Below are 13,486 nucleotides of genomic sequence, written 5' to 3'. Positions count from 1 at the left end.
CAGGTGGTTCTGGGAGAGACGACAGCACCAATATTTAGCATGGGTTCCCAAGGGCCGCATGGAGCCAGCCTCACGGGGGAAGGAACGGAGGCTGCTGGCGTTGCTTTATGACCTTGGCTCTGAGCCACGTGACTGTGCAGGGGCAACACACTAACATCTTACTGCTCAGGTAAGAAGGTGGTCTGGGAATGTTGCAACCTGAGGAGGTTGTGAAGGCTGGGACTAGAACAGCGTTTAAAAGGGAACTGGATAAATTCATGGAGGTTAAGTCCATTAATGACTATTAGCCAGGATGGGTAAGGAATGGTGTCCCTAGCCTCTGTTCGTCAGAGGATGGAGATGGATGGCAGGAGAGAGATCACTTGATCATTACCTGTTAGGTTCACTCCCTCTGGGGCACCTGGCATTGGCCACTGTCGGTAGACAGGATACTGGGCTGGATGGACCTTTGGTCTGACCCGATACGGCTGTACTTATGTTCTTATGTTGCTGAATGTTTGATGAGCAAGGCTGTGATTCTGTCACAGAGGTCGCTGAAGTCACAGATTCCGTGACTTCCCGCAACCTCTGTCACTTCCGCAGCTGCAGTGGCCAGAGCAGCAGCCCCGGGGAGCGCCTGAGCATCAGTCCCTGGGGGTGGTCCTGGAGGCTGTCGGGAGAGCGGTCTCCGGGGGCCTCGGAGCAGTGAGCCCCCACCACTGGAGCAGGGCCCCCCCCCAGAGCAGTAGGGCCCAGGAGCAGAGATTTAGTAATAAGTATTTATAGCAAAAATCATGGACAGGTCGTGGGCCGTGAATTTTTATTTATTGCCCATGACCTGTCCATGACTTTTACTAAAACACAGCCTCACTGCTGAGTGAATGGTGAACAGAGCCATACGCCCCCGTGAGTGCCTGTGCATCCCGGGTGGGACATGCTCACCCCTGCTGGCTAGAGAAGGGATGAAAGCAGCCACACAACACAGGTAACAAAACCCACAGATTCCCAACAGGGAGCCACGCGGCCCTGGAGGAAACAAGGTGGCACAAACTCTGGATGCAAAGGAAGAACTTGCTGGGGAAATCACGTACTCAAACAAATCCACCAAGCCGATGGAGGATCTGATCTTAGCTGGGTTTCAGTGGGGGAAGGGCTTACCTTGAAAAGACCCCTGTGTCCTGATATCATGCACCAGGAAGCCAGCAGCGAACACCAGAAGCACAAGCAGCAGTCGAACCCAGGGGAAGCCACGGCCTTTCATCTTATGCAGCAGGTTCTTGGAAACAGAACAAAAAGTAACTGATGCTGCTAAACGCAGCCGGTTCCGAACTGCTTAACCACAGACTACCACATCGGAGAGTTGGGTCATTCTTTTCACTTCCCCCTCCCATCTGTTGTGTTCCGTTCAGTCCTCCGGCTGCCGGGCGCACAGTGCCTGGACTTCTCGGAGCCCTATGCAGATGGTGCCACGCTTGCGGTTAGCCACACAGTCCCCTTCTCAGCATGTGGCCGCCTTGTTTCCCGTTGTTTTACACAAGGCGCCAGGCTCCTCTTTGCAGCGGGAAGCAAGGAGAAAGAGCCAGCAGTGCCCTGCAGGCCCCTCTGAGCACCACTCCCAAGCTGCACTCTGAAACCGAGTAACTCCTACCGACGCCAGAAGAGAAAGGCAGGAAAACAAAACAGCCTGAGGACTCCCGGGCAGCGTTGGGGAAATCCCTCTCCTATCAATGCCAACCAGGCGCTGGGGATGTGGGGTTAGTTCCCAAGCCTCTTCTGGCCTCCCTGCCCCAATACCGCCCTGCATGGGAAAGCCACTCACCTTGCAGGTGGCATGGCAGGCTGCTAGATCCTGGAGGCTGTTTGGTCCTTTCACGGCAAGTTCTTCATTAGTCACTTTGAATGAACGAACCGTTTCCTGGAGAGATTTTCGCACCTTGAAGAAAGAAGGACACTGAGTTCCACAACACAGAGACGTAACACAACACCCCACTTGGGCAGAACCTCCGGGGGACCAAAGCATGGCCTACAGGGCGGCCACACTGCCCTCTCCGGTGCAGAGCGGCAGCCCACCCAGAGCCTGCTCCCATGCTGACCCCAGGCCAGTTAATCAAGCCTCACTCTCTATCACACTTCTACCCCCCAGGCAGCCTAAAGCCACCCCCGCAAGGAGTGACACTGACTCTGTGTGAGGGGGTCTGCACCACTGGGCGTGTTCAGTCAGCATGGGGCGGTGACCACAGCTGCTCTGGGATCTGTCCCACCGTCAGCGCAGCGTCTCTGCCCAATATGGGCACTACAGTGGCAGCAAAGTTTGGGCAGCCCAGCTTGTTCAAACCCCTGGGTTTCAGCCAGGGGGGAGGTCAGTTAGGTCACAGGTAGTCCATTCCCCTCCTCCCAGGAAACCGGGGGGAGTGGTCTCGCCTCTGTTCTCCAGTCTAGTGTTAAATGTTGCAATTCAATCTAATGTAAAGTCCAAGAGCTGCAATCCAAAGGGCAGACATGGAAGGTGGGATGCACTGGGAAGCCCACAACAGGCATTCGCTATGGCCATGTAATTAGAAACTCCCTTCTGGCAGGCCTTGGAAAGAACGTGGGACCTGACTAAAGACACACCTTGGCCTGGGCTGGAGGGCAGCATGGGACAGCGGAGGGAGGGAAAGGAAACCAGACGTTGAGACTGGCAGCATCAGCAGCGCGAAGGACACGGTACGAGGCAAGGCCTGAGACGCAGGCAGGGAAGGGCCAGGTTATACGGCACTTTGAAGGCGAGGAGACGGTCTGAACCACCTCGGTCTATACTGGTATGTTAGAAGGCTCCCATCCCACAGTGACCAAACACCTCCCCAGTGACAGGACCCGCAGACACAACAGCCCCCGTGAGGCAGTGAGATCGCATTAGCCCCACAGGGAAAGCGACCTCAAAGTAGGCATGGCAGGATTCGATTTCTACAGGTAACCGTTGATTTCACCGTACACAAACTGCCGGGAAAACGTTTCCATCGACAAGTGAAATTTACAGGTAAGCAAAGTAAGAAAGATACGGGCCGAGATCTCAGAGTTTCATTGAAAGGTATTTACTAGGTATATTTTCACATGCAATGCTGACAATGGGTTTTAATGGTTATTAAGAATTAACTCTGACTCTCAACATCACCTGCCATTAAAAATTATTGTCTGACCCCCAGTATCTCCCACACCGGTGAGCGTTTAACAATAAAAACAATGCTTAAAACAAACATCGCTACTGTCTGTCGAAATGATAAAACAGCAGCGATTCTGCCCAGCTCGCTGCAAGGCAGAACCGAGACCCGGCAAGATTAAGCAACTGCCCAGGTCACACAGGGCGTCGACGGCAGAGCTGGGGTTGAACCCTCATCTCCTACGTGCCAGTTCACTACCTTCTCCTTCCCTCCAGCACATCCCGCCCCATGGAAAGGGATGGTTTCCCCATTGTCCTTGCCCCCCAGCATATCACCTACTTTTCTGGAGGTGCTGTCCCAAGACTCCAACAGATGGGTCAGGAGCAAGCTGTGGAGCCAAAGGAAAGATGTCTCAGTCTCTCTGTGAAAGGGTGGTGCCCGCAGGCTAGTGTCCGCGAGGAGGAAGATGTCCAGCCACAGAATGCAGTGATAAGGGACGTCTTGCCCCTCTCTTCCCACAGGCTGCTTTTGCTCCAGCTGTTCTTCCTCGCATGGTCCCTCCCCAGCTCTCACTTAGAAGATGTCAGGGCTGAGCTGTATGTCCCAGCCTGCCAGTATGTCCTAGTGGGCTCCATGGAGTTTCCAGGCAACCTAGATGTGCTTATGGAGGCCCAATACTGCAAAGGGTCACAAGTCACGTGGAAGAGAAGGCCTGGACCACCCTGAAGGCAGCAGTACCTGACTCCGTGCCACTGCACCAGCCTCACAGAGTTCATGCTCCAATGAGGAGTGAAGGGGCACGTTGCTGGGACTCAAAGGAACTGACACAGGTGGCCCCTGCCTGCAGAGAAGGGAATCTCCCCAAATAACTCCAGGAAGGTAATAGGTAATAATTGGAGATATACCAATCTCCTAGAACTGGAAGGGACCTCGAAAGGTCATCGAGTCCAGCCCCCTGCCTTCACTAGCAGGACCAATTTTTGCCCCAGATCCCTAAGTGGCCTCCTCAAGGATTGAACTCACAACCCTGGGTTTAGCAGGCCAATGCTCAAACCACTGAGCTATCCCTCCCTCCTCTTTTTATTACCTATTACCTTAACTCCAGGAAGCCCAGCTCTGGCCTTTGCTGAAGCTGTGCAGGACGCAGCTACGCAGGGAAAGCACGTTAGCCAGGCTGGCTGTGCCCCGAGCCCATAGCTCTGCTCAGACACCTGCTCTTGGTTTCAGGAATTTCTTCAGAATGGCTCATGTTCCTGAGTCAGCATCCCGGCTTGGCCCAGGGTGGTTCTAGGGGAATCTGACAATTACCCCAATGCTCCGGCCCTAGGCTTGTACACAAGCAGACACACTGGGCTATCAGGTAACTGCCGCTCGCCAAATCATTTCTTGTTAAACTCATCAGGCTCGTTGTCAGTTCCTCCTGGGCTCGCTGCCATCCCAGGGCGGGTACCTTCCTCTGCCCGCCACTCCCACCCCGTCAGAACATCAGCTGTGCTCACTGGGGAGCCCATGTCCTCCAGAACAGACGCTGAGCCAAGCCCAGGCAAGAGGAAGTGGATCCCCTGCCTCCTGCTGACTGTTTCTGCTCATTGGCATCGGCCCTGTGCACACGCCTACCTGGACTGGGAGAGGTGTTTCGTGTACAGCTGCCGCCAGACGCTGAAGCTCAGGGCATCCACGCTCAGGCACTCGCTCAGGCAGATCAGGAGCTGCGCAGGAGGAAAGCAGAAAGACTGGTTGGCTGCTTGCTACAACTTCAACGTGTCTCCAGCCCTCCCTCGGGGAGGCTCAGTTCAGTCACGCTGCACCCCAGCTCTGCAGCTCAGCTGGCCAGGCCAAAAGCTGCGCATCTGCTTGTTGACCGAGTTTGGGACCTATGTGCAAGTGACCTGACTTCCAGAAGGGCTGAGCAGCCACAGCTCTCCCTGAAGCCAGGCCCACTCGCCTCCCCACTAGCGAGACGGCGTTTCTGCTCGTGTGGCAGTATTTGGCTTCCCCAGTTGATAGAAGCAGCCCTGGTTCAGGGCGCCATCTTGGACCACCCAGCACCACTATGCAGTTCAGGTTATTTCTCGACCCTTTTCTCTAGTCTAGTTCTCCCATCTCTCTAGCTACCTACTGCCAACGTACTAATCACCATGGTATCTAGGCACCGGGCCCCTCACACCTGTACTTCCCTCCAAGCACAGAAAATGGGGCTGAAAGGTGTTTTGTTAAAAAATCCCTTCTTCTGCCCAGTCTTTCCTTAGCGAGATCTGCACAAACAAGTCAGATCATCCTCACTTCACTGGGGGGCTGCAGTGTGAGCGGGAGCTTTCTCAGCCCTTAGCTGATGGGCTGAGGGGGTGGGTCTCTGCACCAAGAGCTTTTCTCCCAGCTGCTGGGAACGAACGGGTGTTAAAAAACCAACTTAGAGCGCCCGGAGAATTCTCATCTCAATCCAGTCTCCTTTGCTAGGTCTCTGCTATCAGTCCTAGCGGTTCTCCAGTCATCCCTACGTGTCTTCCAGGAGCGACGCAGTGGACAAGACTTGAACGTTTAACGTAAGAGCGAAGCAGAAGGCCAGTGTTTTTTACAAGCCCGTCAGACCTCCTTTATCCACCCTAAGGCAGCAAGAGAGGCAAAGTCCACCCCCACCCCCCTTGTTAAGGCAGCTCTCTGGACTGGCTGGAACTGGGCTCGAAGAACTCACCCACAGGGCATCCCGGCCCGAGGCGTGCCGCCCTCGCCTCACTTGGCTCCCGAACGGTGCTAACTCCGCACAGAAATCTCACGCTCAGTCAAGGCCCAGCCGTGCCAAGAACAAAGAGCCCAAGCACTCTGCCGACTCCCCAAGCGCTCACCTCATTTCTCATGTCGGCAGGGCAGTTTGGAGTGGCTCTGGACAGGAAGGAGGGGAAGTAGGTGTGCAGCGTGGTCTCAGGTTTAGCGCCAAACGCCAGCACTTTCAGCCTGGGGTACAACTGGCGTAACTGCTCCTGCAGGCTGAAGGACAGAACACATGAACACCTCTGCCTTCTTTCCAGCCCTGTGTGCTCGGCCTCACTGAGCTGCTCAGGGGAACACTGAACACGTGGCAAGGCAGGGCGCACGCCTGGGAGCCAGAACAGGAGCGAGGAGATGGCTCTCCAGTGGGGCTGCTGGCAAAGCGCGATTGTTCTCTCCTCCCAGTCAGACAGCACCCAGGATGCACCGAGCGTTACGATCCCAGCCAGTGCGAATGTCGGCGCTCGAGTCCTGCTCAGGACCATGAGAAGGGAATGGAGGGGTGGCGAGCAGCCAGTTTCAGGAACATAACATTTCCCTCCCCTTTGCCAGTGTATCGCCTCTTCCAATCCCCTTGCCCTTCCCCCGTCATTCTCTTGCTTTTCAGTTCCAGCCGCCTCAATCTGCTCAGCCTTCACAGACACACCCTTCCTCCCAAGGCTCTCTAGACTTGGGCCCTCACACACTCCCCCCGCCCCCGAGGAACGGCAATTGTGCATCCAGCTGCTGTGCCATGGCTTTCCCTTGGACAGGTGCAACGGGAGCTATAAACAACTGTTTCCAGCATGACGCACGCTCCCCCAGCTCCCTGTCTGAGGAACGATCTGGTCTTCAAACTGGCCGTGAACCAGGCCCTCTTTCATTCATTCACAGCGTGTCTACCACACACACGTGCAAGCCTCATTAGTTACCGGAAAGAGCTCCGTTAGCGAACCAACAAAGGTCAGGTAAATGAAGATAGCAGCAGTCGCTCTCCTGAGCCCACGCCAGGTCCCCAGCTAGCGCCGCCTGCCTGAGAGGACATCTCACATGCTGCGGACACCTGCCCAGCCAAGCTGCTTTTCTCACTACCCATTTCTTCACTTGCTTGAAATAAAGCCCCATGGGTTGCAAGTCACCTCTCCTGTATCAAGACCGGGGGCAAGTCAGCCGTACCTGGGTGATAAGGAGTTGTTGGGCATAAAGGCAAAGTCCAAGAGTGGGAAAAAGTCCTTTGGTCCAATCATGCCAAACCCTTTGGTCAGGTTTGTGTGCGTCCTGCAATGGAAAAATGTCAGGACAGAGGTTACAGGAGTCATGTCACTGCAGGCAGGCAGCCAGATGGGAACCCCTTGGTGAGCTGTTTCCAAGGCCTGTGCATGCTCCCCCCCACTCCCATCACGAGCACCTGAGCTCCAGGATTAGACACGAGATTAAATCCAAACTGCCTAATTTCAAAGTGGGAACATCAAACAAATCAGCCTGTAAAGAATGTCCTTTTGGACCCTCGGCCGTGCAAGGCTGCTTTGCTGTTAGCAAGCGGGGAATATTCTGCTAACACTCTTACAAGGGATTGCTTCCAGAACAGCAGCAGCTGGTACAAACATTCACACGTTTCAGGCCTCAGACGCAGGGAAGATGCCAGTTCATTCCGAGAACACAGCTGCGGTGGGAGCGTAGTGTGTGGGTTTCAGAATCACCCCGCAGCTATTCCAGGCCCCGTTTCGCTGTGACGCATCACTGGCTGCTGAACAGGTGGAGAGTTGTCTTGTATACTCTGCAGCACTCTGTTCTAAGCAAAGAACCAAGCCCCTTGCCAGCTGCTCCACAGGCCCAACTCTGAAGCAGTATTAAAGGCTGCACCTTACAACACCCCATGCATCTGGAGACTACAACCCCGAGGCCGTGAGCTAAGGATAACAGCCCACCCCCAGGAACTCCCTCGGGGCTGCGCTGATGCTGTACTTTTCACTCCCCCTCTCCCAGCATGTCTTCTTGTGCAATACACACTGCCTTTTGTTCTACGCACTCAGCCTCATACCAGACCGGCCTTTGACGAAAGTCTCTCTCCCCCACCCCCTTTACAGGCGACGAAACAATGGGCTTGTGCACTTGTTTGCTTCTTTATAGTGAAGGGCTGGAATGGGGAGGCAAGAAAGGTGTTTGTGCTTGTTTCTAACATTAGGAACATAGGCCTTATCTACTCTTCCTGGGATTCTATGGACAGCCAGCTACCTAGCAGGACAGTGGCAATGGAGAGAGCATACAGTGAAACCTGCCAGAAGGGCTGGAGCATTTACTCAGGCTTCCAAAGGCTGAAGAATCTGGGGAAACACCACCCAAGATCTGGCTCACACATGACAGATCTGTAAAAAGCGACAGAGTCCTGTGGCACCTGATAGACTAACAGACATACTGGAGCATGAGCTTTCATGGGTGAATACCCACTTCGTCAGACGCATGGCAGGTGTGACGTTCCCGGGGAAAAGACAAATGGGGGGAAAACCCTTATTTAAAGTAAAAACTTTTCAGGAATTCTCTTCTGTTGCTCTATGGTGGCTAAAGAACACATCCTCTTTATCCTTCACAGATCACCTTCAAATGGCTTTTCTAGAGCCCGTGCCCTAACGCAGGGAATGGAGAAAGGACATCTTGGGGACGGCATGTCGTCTGCCCTCCAAACTTCTACGCTACAGGTGAAAACGGCTATTGTGTGGCTGTGTGCACAGCAATGAGCCCATGCTCACAGTCCTCATTTCCACCAGTCTGCAGGAACGAGAGACAGGAGAAGACACCAGAAAACCTGGATCCTGTGTCTGAAGGAGGGGAAAGGATAATTAAAGAGCCAGAGGCATTCGTGAGAGCAGCCCTCCCCCCCAGCTGCAGTCTAGATTCAGCCTATTCATTGTGGAGCCCGTCCCTGAAAAAGTCTGTTCACTCCCTTCATGGCTCCTGGGTGCACGTCCCCTCTTCTCCTTCTGTGCCCAGCACTTAGCCCCCGGCGTTCTCTCGGGAATGGACAGTGCACAGCCTTTGAATAAGGACCCCGCCACGGTCCACTAATGCGCCGCTGCACAGCCTGGCTACCTCGGAGATGATCTGTCTGTCCCGGTAGTACCGGCACAGCTTGCCACCCTCGGCTACTCTGCAGCATCTCTTCCCAGGCCCTTCAGCCAGATATGCCCTGCACCTTTTCGTCAAGGAAAATTAAGACAAATTTGAACCCAATTTATCTTCTGCTGCTGAGATGTCTAGTCCTGGGCTCTGTGTTGCTGGTGCCAGTGTTCAAGGCGTCAGTGACAGTTCCATTGGGCTGTTAATTACAGGCCCTACTACACCAAAATGAGGCCATAAACCTGTAATCCTAGTTTATGGATTCACGCAACACTCAGTATTTGTTAGCACCATTCAGTATTCTCTCCTGCCCAGGAATCTTCATCCAACACCCAGCCCAAGCGTAGCTGGGGGGAGCCTGCTCCATTCTCTCCCCAGGTTTGTCAAACACAAACGAGCACAGTTGCACAACAGAAGCGTCAACCCCCCCCACACACACACACTGCGGTTGGGGAATTTTCAGTCGTTTTCGAGACAGAATGTCGTAACTAGGCACTGCCGGCAGCAGCAGTGGGACAGACACCAGCTTCCTTCAGAGCACTCCATCTGCACAAGTCAATCCGTCGGCTGCCAGCACCTCCCACACCCAGTGAGCAGTCCGCAATAGACACGGCCCAGTGAGCTCCCTGACTCACGATGAAAACTGGCCAAAGCTAGGTTCTCTCTTGTGTCACTTGTTTTAGATCTGGGTTGCTGCATTAGCAGCTGGCCAGGAACATGAGGGCTGGACCTAATCGGCATACAACGATGCAGCTCGCAGCTGCCCCGATCTTTGACACAGGGCACAGCCGTGGCTGCTTGATGCTGAATGACAGCGTTCACGTCTCGCGCTCCCTGCTCCTGAAGGAGAAGCAGAACACCGCTATTGATTCTCCAGAGGAGACCATGGGACACTTAGAACCAATCCTGCTCCTCAGCCATGCAGGGCTGCCAGGATTCTGGCTTTAGGCAGGGAGTAGTCAGCACCAAGTTACAGAAAACAGACACGCTAAAGGCTAAGCTAACGAGATACAGTTATTACTGGTACTTCATTTAGACACTGTCACCCCACTGAGGCTGAGGTCATGGGTCACTGCAAGTCTAGGGAGCCTCACGTTTCCAACACTATGCCAGCGTGACACACCGTCAACCCCTGGTGAGGGCAGGAGCTCCCATCCCACAGGTCAGAACTCCAGGTTCTTAATGTCAGCAGGCCAAGGGTACCCATGGCCCAGGAATTGCGGTACAGGACAGCTGGGGCAGGTTTTATCCTTAACGGAGAGACACCAATCAAATTCAGCTATAACTCACATCAGCAGCCGGTCCAAGTAGGCAATCGCATACGGGGAGAGGGACTTGATCCCCAGCACTGGAAGCATAATGCCAAGCCACACTGCATAAAAGGAGAAAGCTATTAGAACAGGACAGGGAGGAGTCTCTGAAGTGTTTCCTACCAACTGTCCGGCAACACGGCCAGCGTAAAAGGTAGGTATTTATAAGAGCTACACCCCTGCCTGAAGCTATTTGGGAGAGACAGGCAGGGAGATGAATGTTTTAAAGGGCCAGAAATGTTTTTATATGTAAACCCAAAACAAAACTCCTGTCTGTCAGGTGTAGTACACACCTTGTTAAGGGGCATTATGCACACAGTATTGGGGGGGGGGGGAGAGTGTGTGAGTGTGAGGGTTTTTTTGAAGGTATTATGCCTCTCCACCGTTCTGTTTACCCACATCAAGTATCCCACAACACACTGCAAAGCTGAAGTCAGCTTTGCCATTATACAGGACTGGTGTGTCCTAGCACAGGCTGGGATGGAGCTCTGCATCAGCTGGCTGGGAATGCAGTATCCAAAACAGAGCGTTGAAAAGTAACACATAAAGCAACAGGTTAAGGAACTGTTACAAACTGGTGGGCTTGAGAATGGCAAAGAGCTTTGCAACTTATACAAATCAGACGACAAATACTACCAGCTAAAACGCATACCTTTGAACTCCCCTTCTGTGTACGGTGAATATGCTGGGAGAAAAGAATTGCTTTCCAGAAGGACGATACATGTGTCTCCTTTTTTGTACTGTGCCACTTTGTCTTTGACAATCAAGGCTACATCTACACTGCAGCTCATGCCAGCATAACTTGTCACTCGGGTATGAATAAACCAACCCCTGAATGACAAGTTACTCTGGCAAAAACGCTCATGCGCTACTCCTGCTGACAGCTTCTGCCACTCGCAGAGGTGGGATATTGATGCTGATAGGAGCGCTCTCTCCCATAGGCACAGAGCGTCTTCACCACGAATGCACTAGCGGCACAGCCATATCGGTGTACGTATAGACATGGCCTAAGTTGGGTTCTTTGGTCTCTAACATTTTTAAGAATGCACTGCGAGTTTCCAAAGAAGTTAGGTGACCCCGGGCTTTTACTGTTAAATGATTTACCCTGGCAATGAAGACGTCATGAAAGTGAGGTAAGAGAAAGCTAATCCCATTAGAGAGAGGAGCCTCACCACACATTTACAAGTCTTGCATTAATTATTTGGGGTCCCTCACCCACTGCGTCCCACAGCAACATGCCTGCAGTGACCTGCCTTTGCTATCTCTGGTATGTGTCCTGTTGCAAAGCAAGTGCATGAGTGGAAATTAAGTTCACTCCCTGGATCTCCCCAGACTGCATCTTCTGGACTCGGGCAGCTCATCCCATTCTTACCTTTCAGTCCTTCAGTGAGGTCTGTGAATCCAGCTTGTCCCAGAGCCCACATGATTGTGAGGCATTTCATTGGCCTGTTCTGATGGGACCGTAACAGCTCTAAGTACTGAAGGGAAAATCAAACATGTTAAATTAAGTTAAGAAAACTCCACAGCCTCCCTCACCCCATAACATTCTCCCAAGAAAAGGCAGGAAGGCTCAGAGCAACATTTTACAAATCTGACCCGTAGCTAAGCCACTTTGTGCCATGGCTTTGCCATGGCAATTTGGGGACAGGAAACAACACGACAAGAGAAGCTGAAACAAACCTGCAACTGAAGTGTTTGCACGAAGAGAGACAACTAGACAAGATTCAAAGCAAAAAAAGTCGTAACACGAGACTAAAACAGAGGGTGAATTTTATATTCAGTGCCAGGCATTCCCCCAGGTGCAACAAACGCAGCTGTATCAGAGCAGATCTATTCCTTCGAAGCACAGGAGGGGAACAAATCTGTGCTCCAGCAGCAAGAGAGCTACCAAAATTAGGCTGCAAATGCCCTCGGCACAGGGTTAAAGGCCACAAGATACACACACGCCGAATAAATCAACGCTACCTGCAAGGGCATTTAAGATATAAGTGAGCTGCCACTAATATTATTCGCCCCAGAAGCTGAGACAGACAGCGGGGAAAAACGTGAAAACCTGGTGAGAAGCCACTGTTGTCTTTTCAGTGCTGTGCACTCGGTTCTCTCCACACCAGTTACTGGTCCCCACGGCCTCTGGGCTTCAACTGCCCACAAATACTCAGACATACTGAAACAGGTCTGCATTCTCCTCACCCCCAGACTTGGCGCTAGGCCTCGCCCGCATACACAGCTGCAGTCCCTGCCCTGACCAGATTACACTTCAAGACAAGCTATAACAAATGGATGAAACCGACAAGAGGAAGGGCTGGAGAGCGCCAGGGTACTGCCCTAAGCTCAAGCCGCGACAGGCGGGCTAGGAGCACAGCAGGATCCTGCTCAGTCATTTAGAAGGATTTGGCGTTTTTTTAAACAAACAAATGAGAAGCTGCCCCTACGTGCCCCTGTCGCCAGCCGGATGATTTAGTCTAGCTGTGAGCTCTGTGTAGGACAGGAGGCAGGCTGAACAAATCACATTAATGAACCCTGACTCAGAGGCTTGGAAAGCAGCCTAGTTCTTCATTTCCGGATTCTCAGTTTCATCAGCTGAACAATACTTATGGCCCCAGAAAGGCAGGGTAATAAGATGAGACCCTGACCCATAAACCCTCGGTATCAGAGGCGTGGGATGAGGCCTGAACTAAAGGAATGGTCAAGACTTCGCTAACATAGAGCAAAGTTAAGCTGTGCGCCAGAGGCAGGCCCTGCTCACAGAAGCTGGCAAGAAGAAGGCTGCTAATTGGACAGATACACATATCTAAAGGGTCTCAAGTACTAATAGGATAAACACGGGCCAGGATGGCACCAGAACATTCCGGCACGAAGACATTCCACAGTGATAATGAGGAAGAGGCCGACCCATCCTAAAGACACAGTCAAAAGGATAATACGATGGACAGACTTGTTTGTTCAAACCAACCTGTACCAGGGGAGAGGCAGCACCGCAACACGCAGAGGGGTTGTACCTCAGTACGTCAGGAGTGATGTGTAACTTGTTTGTACCTGTGTATAAGAACACACCCCTGGGGCGGTGTCTTTGGCCAGCCTCGGCGGTAGTGGAGAGTCCCGCCACTGACTGAGCCGGTCCATTGCCAGGGGGCACTAGGTACTAGCAGAACCGTAGACATCTGATCCGGGGAGCTAGAGACTGTTTAGTTTGGCAAT

At 52.9% G+C, this 13,486-nt stretch overlaps 1 protein-coding gene across 1 annotated transcript in view; it reads right to left on the bottom strand.

The window, feature by feature from the left end:
* Positions 1–13,486, bottom strand: part of LOC120392640 (transmembrane protein 214-A-like) — a 43,857-nt gene that overhangs the window by 4,734 nt on the left and 25,637 nt on the right. The window contains exons 7-14 of the mRNA XM_039517401.1: positions 11,661–11,766; positions 10,269–10,350; positions 7,041–7,142; positions 5,963–6,104; positions 4,737–4,828; positions 3,459–3,507; positions 1,799–1,912; positions 1,138–1,255 (exon numbers count right to left, since the gene is read on the bottom strand). Of these exons, the coding sequence (XP_039373335.1) occupies positions 1,138–1,255; positions 1,799–1,912; positions 3,459–3,507; positions 4,737–4,828; positions 5,963–6,104; positions 7,041–7,142; positions 10,269–10,350; positions 11,661–11,766 (805 nt within the window). The remainder of the gene's footprint in view (positions 1–1,137; positions 1,256–1,798; positions 1,913–3,458; positions 3,508–4,736; positions 4,829–5,962; positions 6,105–7,040; positions 7,143–10,268; positions 10,351–11,660; positions 11,767–13,486) is intronic.

This window comes from Mauremys reevesii, unplaced genomic scaffold (assembly GCF_016161935.1).
Source record: "Mauremys reevesii isolate NIE-2019 unplaced genomic scaffold, ASM1616193v1 Contig107, whole genome shotgun sequence".
NCBI classification, from domain to species: domain Eukaryota; kingdom Metazoa; phylum Chordata; order Testudines; family Geoemydidae; genus Mauremys; species Mauremys reevesii.
This window is presented reverse-complemented; position numbering and strand designations above follow the sequence as displayed.